The sequence below is a fragment of the Gopherus evgoodei genome, chromosome 2 (genome assembly GCF_007399415.2).
Source record: "Gopherus evgoodei ecotype Sinaloan lineage chromosome 2, rGopEvg1_v1.p, whole genome shotgun sequence".
In the NCBI taxonomy this organism is placed as follows: domain Eukaryota; kingdom Metazoa; phylum Chordata; order Testudines; family Testudinidae; genus Gopherus; species Gopherus evgoodei.
Window position 1 is genome coordinate 112,266,579 of NC_044323.1, and position 12,526 is coordinate 112,279,104.

Sequence of the window (12,526 nt, forward strand, 5' to 3'; positions counted from 1 at the left end):
GTCTCCGAAAAGTATTTGCATTCTTGGCTGAGCTCCCAATGCCTGTAGGGTCAAACACATTGTCCAGGGTGTTTCAGGGTATGTCATCAATTTACCACCACCAACACTCCCCGTGAAAGAAAAGGGAAAAAAAATCATTTCTTGACTTTTTTATATGTCACCCTATGTCTACTGCATGCTGCTGGTAGATGCGGTGCTGCGGCAATGAATAGCAGCATCCTCTCCCCTCCCCTCCCCAGTGGCAGACGGTACTGTGCGAAAGGACTGATAGCAGTCCTCATCATCAGCCCATGAGTGCTCCTTGCTGGCCTCAAGTGAGGTTGGCTGGGGGTGCCTGGATAAAAATAGGAATGACTCTTGGTCATTCCCGGTAGATGGTACAGAATGGCTGGTAACCATCCTCATCACAGCAACTGGGGGCTGAGTTCCATCAGCCCCCCCCTTCATGTCTAAAGAAAAGATTCTGTACTGCCTGGACTATCATAGCAGCTGGAGGCTGCCTCCCCCTCATTTTATCTCACTAAAAAGTCAGTGTTGTTTATTCCTGCATTCTTTATTACTTCATCACACAAATGGGGGACACTGCCACAGTAGCCCAGAAAGGTTGGGGAAGAAGGGAATCAACGAGTGTGGTTGTTGCAGGGGCACCCCCCGTGAATGGCATGTAGCTCATTGTTTCTGCAGGATCTGACACGGAGCAGCTGTGCTCTCTGATTCTCTGATACACTGGTTCTCTAGTACACTTGCCCCATATTCTAGGCAGGACTGACTCTATTTTTAGATAAACCATAAAGGAGGGATTGACTCGGGGAGTCATTCCCATTTTTGTCTTTGCGCTAAGAGGGAGCACCCATGACAGCAGCAGACGGTACAGAATGACTGATAACCGTCATCTCATCACCAATTTACAATGGCACAGCAGACAGTACAGAATGACTGGTAACCATCTCTGCTACCTTGCAATGGCAAATGAATGCTGCTGTGTAGCACTGTAGTACCGCCTCTGTCAGCAGCATCCAGTACACATAGGGTGACAGTGACAAAAGGCAAAACGGGCTCCATGGTTGCCATGCTATGGCATCTGCCAGGGCAATCCAGGGAAAAAGGGTGCGAAATGATTGTCTGCCGTTGCTTTCACAGAGGAAGGACTGAGTGACGACATTTACCCAGAATCACCCGCGACACTGTTTTTGCACCACGATGCACTGGGATCTCAACCCAAAATTCCAATGGGCAGGGGAGACTGCGGGAACTGTGGGATAGCTACGGGATAGCTACCCACAGTGCAATGCTATGGAAATCGGTGCTAGCCTCGGTACATGGATGCACACTGCTGAATTAACGTGTTAGTGTGGCTGCGTGCACTCGACTTTATACAATCGTTTTACAAAACTGGTTTATGTAAAATCGGAATAATCCCGTAGTGTAGACATACCCTCAGTTGCTTGATGTAACCCTGTATGTATACATGCATGCAAGTATTTGTAGGATTTTAATTAAAACTTGTTTATGATTCAATGTTTTTGGTTTAATGATAAGGGTGTCAATAGCAAACAACTTTGAACCATTGAAGTTTTTCTTTACCAGGAATACAATATGATTTATTTAATTGTCAAATCAAGATGACGTGATTTTAGGCAGCACAGATATATCTACATATATCTGAGTAAAGATTAAGTTAGGAATTTGAGAAGATAGCCATTTATTTTTCAGCAGAGACAAAGAGTCATAGGGTTAGGATGTAATCATTTTTCTGCTTTTAAAAATGATTCTTTAACAAACAGCAGTAACTTGGTGCAGTTTTCAGTTATACAAAATGACATTTTCTATGTTACTATCAAAATATTCTGCATAACATTAATCTCTGTGCAGTTATTAACATATATACAGAACAGTGTTTCTCAGTAGAAATCAGTATGTTCCTTGCTGATCATTTTTACCTTAGATTTACCAAAACCAAACCTAAAATTCATTTTATAATAGTAGAAAATCCTAATACTCATGATAAATAAAGGACTGAATGTTTATTTCCCAGCAGCAAATGAATAAAGGAACTCCCCCAAGTTAAAGTCAAGCCAGGACTTAATTTTAACCAACTGTGATGAATCTGAGTGAGCTGGGAACATAACACATTTTCACGATGCATTATGTTGAGTACACAGAAGTGGAGGAATGTAAACAGACAGAAGGCACATGAAAGGCCTCGATCCAGTCTCCATGTGACGAAGTGAGAAGTTCATAATTCTGTCATCAACAGTCTTTTCATCATCTTCTCTCTCTCGAGTTCACGCCTCAGAGTCTCAGCACTGTGTAATTAATGCACAAACAGCCAATTATGGGAACAACAAAATGCCACATATTTCAATTAAAAATAATTAACATTTTTAAAGTACCAAGGGAAGGAGAAAGGTTCCATTTGATTCAGCCAAAATGCTGAAAATAGATGTTGAGTCAGAAGTGAAAATCGCTTGACATTTTGAGTAGTAAAGAAAAGCAACCAAGGGGGAAAAAAGCATGAGACATTTTAGGCCTTACTCCTTCTCCCCACAAAGTCACTGATAAAGTTCCCATTGACTTCAATGAAAGCAAGATTAGTCTTGTTAATTGATGTAAAAACCGTGTAAAAAGACTTGTATTGCAGCAATCTGCTCCGCAGTCCCAGATCGCCTCTCAGTTCCCTGTGAGGTTTCTTTTCACTACATAGCCTTCAGCTTATTTAGTGTGCACGCAAGTGAATGGGAAGCAGAGCTGGATTAAGTGCTAGAGATCTTTCCTGGGATCATGAAATGATGTTGTTGTGATGTCATCACACACTGGCTACAAAGCACAAGTAGATATCTCCATAAAGCATTCTGGTCCAGGAGGAGGAACTGAGCAGGAAGCAGCAGCTGTGAAGCAGCTAAGCATACCTCCTTACACAGGGAAAGGAAGGAAGAGGAGACCACCCAACCCACTCCATCCCCCATGCCTACAACTACCTGACTGGACCAGGTCCCCATCTCAAGTGGACATCTACTGTTGATGAGGTAAGCACTGTGGGATGGAATACTACCATTGCTACTCTTGCACAGCCAAACCTGGGGAGAAGGAAGACTGGATCTGCAGCTGCTCTTCAGGTGACTGGTATAGTGAAGTGGCTGTAGACTTCTGCCACTTTTGGTCCTTGAGTGGGCTCAGACTTTCCCCCCAGTCTCCTGCTGCTCTGCATCTCCAGATGAGCCAAGCCCCTCACTGTCTATTCCCAGTCCACTGCTGATCCTAGTGTTGGAGTGGGCTAATGCCCATGTAGCTCATGGTTACTGCAGCCCCTTAACTATGGCCAAGGAGGGAGAGAGCTTTGTTACCACCTCCTCTGATGACCCACCAAGTTTCCTGATTCTCTACATTTCTGGCAGACCATGGTGGGGACTGTGACGGGACACGCCTCCATCCCGCTGACATAAAAGGTTAATGAGCATTCCTGCACTCAAGCAGCATCAGTTAGATGCACCTGCAGAACATGCTCCAGCTGAAGAAGGGGAGCTTAATAAAGGTGACACTTGCCATAGAGAAGGGGGGAAGTTTATCCAGGAGGAGAGGCTGCCAGGGTCTGCTAGTGAGCTCCAGTAGCAAGGGAAGCCCAGCCTGAGGCAGTGACTAACCTTTCCTTTCCTCTCCCACCCTTGATTGAGGACACTACAAGCCTGATACGGAGTGACATCTGAGGAGTGTCACCAGGGACTAGAAGTAATTGGACTCAGAAAGGGCCCTGGAGTGAGCTGAACTCCTGCTGGGGACAGAGAGCTCACCCGGGAGTAGGGGCTTCCATAGGTTACCCAGGGGTAAGAGACTCAAAGAGACAATGGCCGAGCCCAGGCTGAGGGTTGGCCCACTACAGGGACCTAGTACAGGAATCATAAGGGTATGTGAGGGGACCCTCTCCCCAGAGCTCTTTGGGGTAGCTGGGTCTGAAGGCGTGGAGTGCTCTTGTGGGGCTGCTGCCATGACACATACCAAATACAGTGCATTCTCTGGGTCTGCCAGCACCCCTATTTGAGGTGGGACTGCTGGAAAGGAGAAGAGAAGGAAGAGTGTCGGTGGGGGAAGAGAACACTATGCAGGGAAAGACAGAGGGAGGGGAATGAAGCAGGCAGTGGGGGACAGAAGAAAAGAGGGAATCTCTACAGAGTTTACTCTTCAGAATGTGCCAGGTTTATGTAGAACTGGTGCAAAACTGCCCCGGTCATATTTTTTTGGCCTTTGGAATGGACCTGATTTCACCAAATGGCTAGTATTGTCGAAACCTTTGCTCAGGAAAGAATGCTTCAGAATCTCTCTCACCCATTTGTGGGCTACCCAAAAGATATTGCATAGGCTGCTTGCACCTACTCAGCAGCCCTGCCCTAAGTCTGATGCATCTGTCATATTCTTTCATTGTTAACTGCTAGTAGCTTTAGAGACACTAACAGCACATGAGTAGATTTATTTATACATTTTCTAAAAGGGCAAACCTTAACAACAGTCTATGGAGAGGCACAAGTGCACGATGGGAAGTAAAGATGGTTAGCAGTGCAGAAGAAAGACCCAGTAGTTAGGATTTTTCTTTTTTAGATTAAGCATTTTGTGCAATTGTTAATATGTGGATTTAGTTCATTTTAATGAAAATAAGAGAATGTTTGCACTGGCCTGTAGTACTAAGTGTAGTGCAGGCAGGTGGACACTACAAGAATCCAGCACAGCTATGCCAGTATTCCTCCAAAGTGCAATATCTCAACAAGGCATGGTCTTATTGATTTGCAATCTGCAACTCCTAAACTCTAATCCCAGCTCTGACAGCTGGTTTAGGGGGTGAGTGACAACCTCTGAGGCTCTGGAACAGTCACAGTTTTTGTGGCTCAGTTTCTCTACCTGTGAAGTGGGGAAAATATATATACCTTACTGTGGTGCTTTGGGGATTAATGAGTTTATGTTTATAAAGCAATTTGAAGATCTAAAGTGCTATAAAAGGACACGATTCAGTTCCTACTGAATTCAATGAGAGTCTTTCAATTGACTTAAATGGATGCTGGATCACACCCTAGGTATTATGTCTGCTCTACAACTGTTAGGACGTTTCTGAACAAAGAGTGCCCATAACTGTACATTTGTAGGTGGTCTAGTAATATGAATAAATGTCCAATTGAAATTAGATTGAAACCAAGCAGCACATTTACTGGTGACCCACTGTAAATCAAAATTTCAATCTGGAGGTGAAAGTCTAGTGTATTATATTCCCATCTTAAAACTTCTGTTTCTCATTTCCATCTGGTACAGTGCTTCGGGTCTGGAAATGAAAGCCTAATCTTTGCTTTTGGGGTGTCAGATGGATCTAATTATAGAGTTACCCCCTTTAAATAGACAGTTTGGTTAATTCAGCACTCATCAGTCTCTAGAGAGGGAAGATTACCATTAGAAACAATTGTAAGATGGAAGAACGGAAAAAGAGTAGGTTTTCTGTGGGAAGCTGGAACATGCTTTTTCACTATTCATGCTACAAGAAGAACAATTGCAACCTGACACTACTCTGAAAAATCAGTGCCTGGTATTCATCGGAAAGAGTATCTATTTCTCAGCCCTTCCCAGTTAGAACTGAATTTAGAAAAACAGAGTGCAACAGCAGTTGTTAAAAACAAACCAGTGGTTCAGGGGAGGTGATTTGTCTCAGAAAAAACTGCACACCCTTTTCTTTCCAGGCCAGTGGTTATGGAGGTGGTATGTTTGGCCTTCAGAGGAGGGCAATTGCTGGCTGCATCGCCAGGTAGGAGTGGCTTTCAATTCAGAGAAGGTTTCTCCTGCTTTCCATTTGTCCTGAGGTATGTACCAAATGGCAGCTGACTTTACACATTGGTGGAAATCACAGTTTTGAATGACAGGCTCAGCGGGTTCTTTCTCATTATATTTATGATAGAATAAAAGAAATCAAACTCTTGGGAACCTAGAGAGAGACCCATAGTATTGCTATGAACTGCTCAATACCTGTCTGCCAGAGAAATAGGTTTGTGTGATGAATATATCGTCTGCACTGTCGGGGTTGGGACTGTCTCTGCCAAGGACCTCATTGCAGGTGAAGGAGATACTGGTGGTAACATTTTAGGTGATGACTGCACAGCACAGCACACTAATTTGCTGTCTATAAATTCTGCCTAAGAAGAAAATAACGAAAAGGATAAGTTAGTTTTGATTTTTTATGCCCATATTCTCTCAAACACTCGTTATCAGCAACTTTCCTCTAATAAAGAGGGAAAATGAGAGATTGCCCAGTGGCCTTTTAAGAACCAGGAAGCAACCCTCATATAATGAAACAGACACCACTTCTTTCGACAGAGATTCAGTGGTTGTGCACTGATGACAAGTCTGACTAGAAAGTCCACTGTGTGAAACTGAACTCAGTTCACGATACATGACACACTGAATATGGACCCATAACCTATAAAAGTGCTGTTTATCACTATTTTATGTGGTTTAAACCTGATATGGGGAGCTGACCAGAAGTGTCCTTTTGAATAGAACCCTGTCAAAATGAACTTGTAGGTCCCTTGACAAATATGCATTTTATTAAAGTTGGGTGTGCATGAGTCTGGGTCTAAGAGATCTATGTAGTGGAGCAAACCCTGAAAGAAATACCCAGTGGCAACTAGCAACAGACAATGTGGTATAAAATGTACAGAAACTCCACAAACTCCAGACTGCACATCTGATGCTACAGCATCACAAATCCTGTAACATCAAAGGCTGGGACATCCTGTCATGTGACATCATGCAGCATTCCTGAAAAAAATTACACTGACCCACTGTTTGCACAGGACCATTTAATGATAAACAGGGAACAGTCTGTGTCTGCTGGTGTGTTACTGTGTTGATAGGAATGTACAGTAGCAACAATTTTTCAGTGCTTCAGAATAGTCAGAACATGTTCACACTATTATCAGATGAGTTTTTTTCTTGACAACCTGTTCTTTCAAGCTTGATTCAGTCAGTACAACAGTGAGGCAGAGAATTGTTATCCACCTATTGGACTATTTGTCTTTTTTCATCACTTTTCAAATTATGTGAGTTACTTATGATTAACAAATACTGAATGTAGAAACTTGTGTACTGGGACACAATCTGCTGGTTAAATCAATGGGTGATCCAGGAAGAAACTGCAGCGGTGTCTTTTTTACATTTCACAGCCTCTCTTTTAACTGAAAGCTTGGAGTACATTCCAGATGAACATTCTAAGCATGAGCCTTTCCAGTCATTCTATGAAACCAGTAAAATGAAAAACGGTAAAATAAAACCAAACTGACACAAAAAAAAACCACACACAAACAAACCCCCCTCTAATCCTGACCAGTGATAGTCTTAATCATTAAAAAAGGTAAGCTGCCAAACTTTTCTGGCATTTCCCTTTTAAAGCTCAATGTCACAGTCCAGACACAAGCAAATTTTGCAATCCTCATGCAGTGTTTTGTCTCACAAGGACTGTCAGATCAGGCTTTGCATCATGAAATACTGGCACCATGGCACAGTTCCTCAGCGGGAATAAGTTGTCATAATCCAACTGAAGCCAATGGAGCTAGGCAACTGACACCATTTTAGGATCTGCCCCATTTTTAATGGTTATTTTAGATATGTATGTGGTACTGTTTTTCTCTAGAGTATATATTTATATACTTATGTTTTTACAGTATATTGTGCCAGATCCTTAGCTGGTGTGAACTGAAGTAGCTCCATTAAATCAATAGATTTATGATTTACCCAGTCAACTCAGATAAAATATAATCAGATTTAATTCCCCTCCCCCATAAAAAAATCATTTAGCTCTTTATAAACTGCAGAATTATAAAACCAGAAAATAGCCTCCAAATCTTACTGTTTATTAATACTTTTTGTTTTTCCATGAGATAAAAAATAGGTTTTTCGTTGAAAATGCTTATTAGAACCAAAAATGCCTATCTTAAAAACAAAACATACCAACAACAACAAAAACCCAACAACTTTGCAGGCTGTTTATAACATAAAAAGAAAGCAAGGAAAAGGAAAAAGCAAGGGAAAGGAAAATGAACCACAAACATTTGCAGCTGCATAATGCTGTGCGTGACTAGAGAACATTCAGAGTTAGATCTGGCTCTGTTCTGGAAATTTTGCCCTAATGCATTTGTTTGTGTTGTTTTGTTGAGGCCAAACAGGGGGTGACACCTAGCACAACTGGCGTGTTAAGGTGAACTGAAAACCAATTGACTTGAAGCTAATATGTCTTTGTTGAATGATCCCCATTATTCAGGTTGTGGGACAGGGATAACTGCAGAGAAATGAGTTGACCCCTTCCCTGCAATCCTCTTGGTACTTCCTGGTTCACTAAAGATTTCCCACAATGTATAATTCTATGACAAAACAAATACCATGGGTTGCATGGGTGGAAAGGTAATTTTAGATATTTGTGATGTTGCATTGTGGGTTTTTTCAGTGAACCAATACCCTCAAGAGGAAAAGATGAATTGTGGATAGGTTAGTTAGAACTTATTTATATGCCGAACATCCCTCCCTCTTACCTCACCCAACAAAGCCTAATTAGTAGAGCTGGTCAAAAATTTTCCATGGCAAAATAGCTTTTTAGCTAAATTGAAATTTTTATTAAACATTTTCAGCTTTCATTGGAATTTTTCAAGTTTTCATTACAAAGCCAGCATTTTTCAGTTTGGTTTTCAATGAACCCTAGCAAAATTTCAGTGTTTTTTGACATTTTTTACAGGGGAACTAGTGGGGATATTATTCTGCACAGATTTCTCTGCATAACTCAACGCATTTTTTAATCTGGGACGTAAAGGTAGAAGCTTTCTTGCCATTTTTATTAAAGTGGATGACTTTCTTGCCATTTTTATTAAAGTGGATGACTTTTTCAATAATTCTGCTTTGATGGGCTTGAAAGGTTTCGATACATTTGTTGGGATATTTTTAATTAGAGCAAAAAATAGATATGAAGCAGATTAGGATGAACTTTTCAATCTCTCTCACTAAAATCCGGTTTAAAAAATAGACACATGACCAAAAAAAAGTAGTAGAAATTGTCCCATGATCAAGCCTTAACCTCCTTCTTTAATAACTCTCTAAATGCAGACAAATACTGTAGCTGTCCCAGTTGTGAGTAAGGTTCCATATCTCTTATATAACCACATGAGAGAGAAAACAGATTTGGGGCTCAGGACAGAAGTTAAGGTTTAAGTCTGAACGACTTTATTTTATGAGTTTTAGGAACGTCACACTAGTGATTGTGAAATATAATTCTAATATGAGAAGGTTTTCTACTCTGTGGCTGCTAAGCCACGTCCCATGTTAGGCGGTCATGCAGAGAGTTTCAGTCAGAGTTCCAGGCATAATATCTAGTTGTTTGGAGTTCTAATATTAATTTTAACAAGTCCTCCAATTGCTTAAATGTCTTATTTCTTCTACTATCATACTGACACTACTACTCTAAGGTTGGGCATTCCAGGTACGGTACTATTAGGTCTGTCAGGCTAATTTGTACATTGTTATACAGTTATTAGTCCTGTTTATGTGGTACTGTGCAGTATGCCTTATGCAAAGGGACAAATCCCAAAGCCCCCAACTCACTTCTTTCTCAAGCAACATTTCCAAGGAAGTTTAATGGGAGATTTGCCCAAATAAGAACTAAAGATTCCGAGATTCAGCTCTAGGTTGTTAATTAACATGGACATTTATAGCAGCATGCAACTGTAGTCATCATCATACAACTGTTTTATATTAACTGTAACTCCTCGTTTCAATTCAGAATACAATTTTCATGAAAATTAGGTCCCCTAGTAGAAGACAAAGTCAGGTTTTGTAAAGGGGACGAATGCCAATTCAGCTGGATTAGTGCCTAGCCCCACACCATTCCCCGCCTTTCCTGTTTATTCAAAGAGTCTGTGCAGCCTCACCCATGCCCTCTACAGTAGAACTGTGGGAGTGCAGCTGTATTTTGTAACCTGCTGCCCTGAAGTGTTTCACCTTTAGTCCTTATTTCTGCTGCTAGTAATCTCCAAAACACCAAATGCAGGCAAGTTTGTTGATGCAAGTCATGGCCATATTTGATTGATTTGCAGTCTAAGTCATATTTGGAAAGTATCTTTATTAGGATTGTTAAAGGCAAAATTTCAGACATTGTTTAAAAAATAATCTGGAGTTGCAAGTGTTGTGTTAAATACACAGTTTTTCAGTTGCATGTTCTACTTACAGAAAACTGTGGTACTGTTGTAAAAGGATCGAAAAAAGGATTAGATGTATCAGCAGGGAATGTCTTTATCTTCAAAAAAGATAAAGAAAAAAATGTTACTTTCAGAGCATAAAAATGAAAACCAAAACCAAAAAAAAAAAAAAAAGCAGCAAAGCACTGCAAGTATAGCAACATGTGACAAACTCGAATGGTTGAGCAGCATTCAAATAAACCAGCTCAAAAGACCACTTCAAAACACATATCTAAGTTAGTGAGGAATATTCAAAGGATAAGACCTGACTGAATTATTTTACCCATGTAATTAAATGTAATGTGAAATAGCTCTTATATAAGCATATTCGGAACTGACTGCATACAATATTTTTTCAGCTCTTTAACTAGTCATGACATGCAATTATTTGGCTTGATCTAATGACCATCGTACATTTTCTAATTGGTAATGCAAAGCTCAGTGATAGGAATCCTTACACAGTGTTAGCTGTGGTCAGGAACTTCAGCTAAAGAACTTGTGCTTTATGGATTTTACACATCTATATTTTTAGTTATTTATAGGTAACACAGTGATATAAATGGAATGTGAGAAGATAGGACAAGAAGAAAGCACACAAAAAAAATCACGGTGGGCAATTGATTCGTAATCACTGTCTCTGGTAATGTTAAGAACTTCGATCTTACCCATTCCAATGGTGTGCTGAGGATCAAGCTACATCTCAGAAGGTATCAATAAAGGAGTGTTGAAAATAGTATTAGAGACCATTATGCCATTGGGTTGTGTCTGTACTGAGAATTTTCAGTGCAAAATCCTGGTCTCATTTAAGTCAATGGCAAAACTCCCATTGACTTCATAGGAGCCAGGATTTTCCCCCTAGTGTAGATAAGGCTTTGGTGTAAATTACTTCTGAGCTTAGTACCATATTGAATATTAAAGGAAGAAAAAGAAATTAAACAAATAGCAACCAAGTATTGTCTCTTTTTGATTATAGGTGGTATGCATCTCATTACCCTCCTATCTAGAATGCAGAAATGTCATTAATCCATTCAGGAAGAGGACAAAGTAAAAAGTGTTCATCAACTAGAAGTATTGATTTCAAACTGCACTTCATATTTCCACTTGGGGAAAATTTATTGTATACTGAAAAATGTATTTATCGCTTTAATGGATAAACTTTTTAATGCACAGTATATTTATTATGAATGCATCACAGAATTAGTGCATTATGTTTGAAGTATCTGCTAATAAACAAGGAATACATTCAAGTGCTGACCCAGTTGCCCTAGAAAGGAACACCTGAAATTATGAGGTCAAAAGTAATAAAGAAAATGCATATTATCATTTGTTTTGTAAACAAAACTCCAGAAACACATTTGATTTGTAAACATGCCACTCAAAATTCATATCCAGCTGTGGCCCAACATTCACACAAGGACAAAAACACTCAAGTGTGTAAACACCTGTTTAACTGAATGTAGATGACTGGAAATAATCTTGTAGATGTATTTGAACAGGTCACTGTACTAGAAAACAATTCCCTTAAACCATGAAGCTATCTGTATAGAGATATCAAGGAAGAGGAACATTTCAGACTTTTCATAAATATTGATGTATCTACATTCTATCAGTGAACTTGATTTTGAGTTACTATGTGCAGTTACTGACACTCATTACAATACAATGTACAAATTGTATTGCTTAGTGAGTCTGTCATGTTACACTGATATCCAAATCTGCCAGTATAACATGAATGATTCTGAAGTGGCTGTATCTTTTTGAGACAACACAAACCCAGAAGTCAATCATGTCATTTTAGATTTATGAAGTGTTTACATTTCCGGGTTAGAGAATAAGATACAGAGCACTGTATTATAACACAGTACTGTAGCCAAAGTCAAATTATATTATACAAATCTAAAATCAGTCACTCATATCTGACTTCACCTTGATATGCAGCAACCCAAATCTCTTTAATTTTGTGGATTGGTCTCATTAAGAGAACAAAGTTTAGTTACTGAAAACAAAAGTGAAGAATGATGCAAATGTTATTGTGATAAATGAAGGGGGGTGGGGAGGTTGCTCCCTTTTATGGACATCCATCCAGCCAGCAGCTATAGAATTCCTCTTAGTAGCTGTTCTCTAATTGCTCTACCTATAAAGGGTTAAAAAGTCTCACTGCTGTACTTAGGTAAAAGGAAGTGAGTGTGCACCTGGCCAAAAGAGCCAATGGGAAGGCTAGAAGTTTTTAAAATTGAAACAAGACTCCCCTTTTGTCTGCCTGTTGTTGTTCTCCTGGGGAG

At 40.1% G+C, this 12,526-nt stretch overlaps 1 protein-coding gene across 2 annotated transcripts in view; it reads right to left on the reverse strand.

Moving 5' to 3' along the window:
* Positions 1 to 1,685: 1,685 nt before the first annotated feature.
* Positions 1,686 to 12,526, reverse strand: part of EPB41L4B (erythrocyte membrane protein band 4.1 like 4B) — a 287,983-nt gene continuing 277,142 nt past the window's right edge. For both annotated transcript variants that reach the window (XM_030551497.1, XM_030551496.1), the window contains exons 23-25: positions 10,235 to 10,303; positions 5,995 to 6,161; positions 1,686 to 2,306 (exon numbers count right to left, since the gene is read on the reverse strand). In XM_030551497.1, the coding sequence (XP_030407357.1) occupies positions 2,237 to 2,306; positions 5,995 to 6,161; positions 10,235 to 10,303 (306 nt within the window). In that variant the 3' untranslated portion in view covers positions 1,686 to 2,236. The remainder of the gene's footprint in view (positions 2,307 to 5,994; positions 6,162 to 10,234; positions 10,304 to 12,526) is intronic.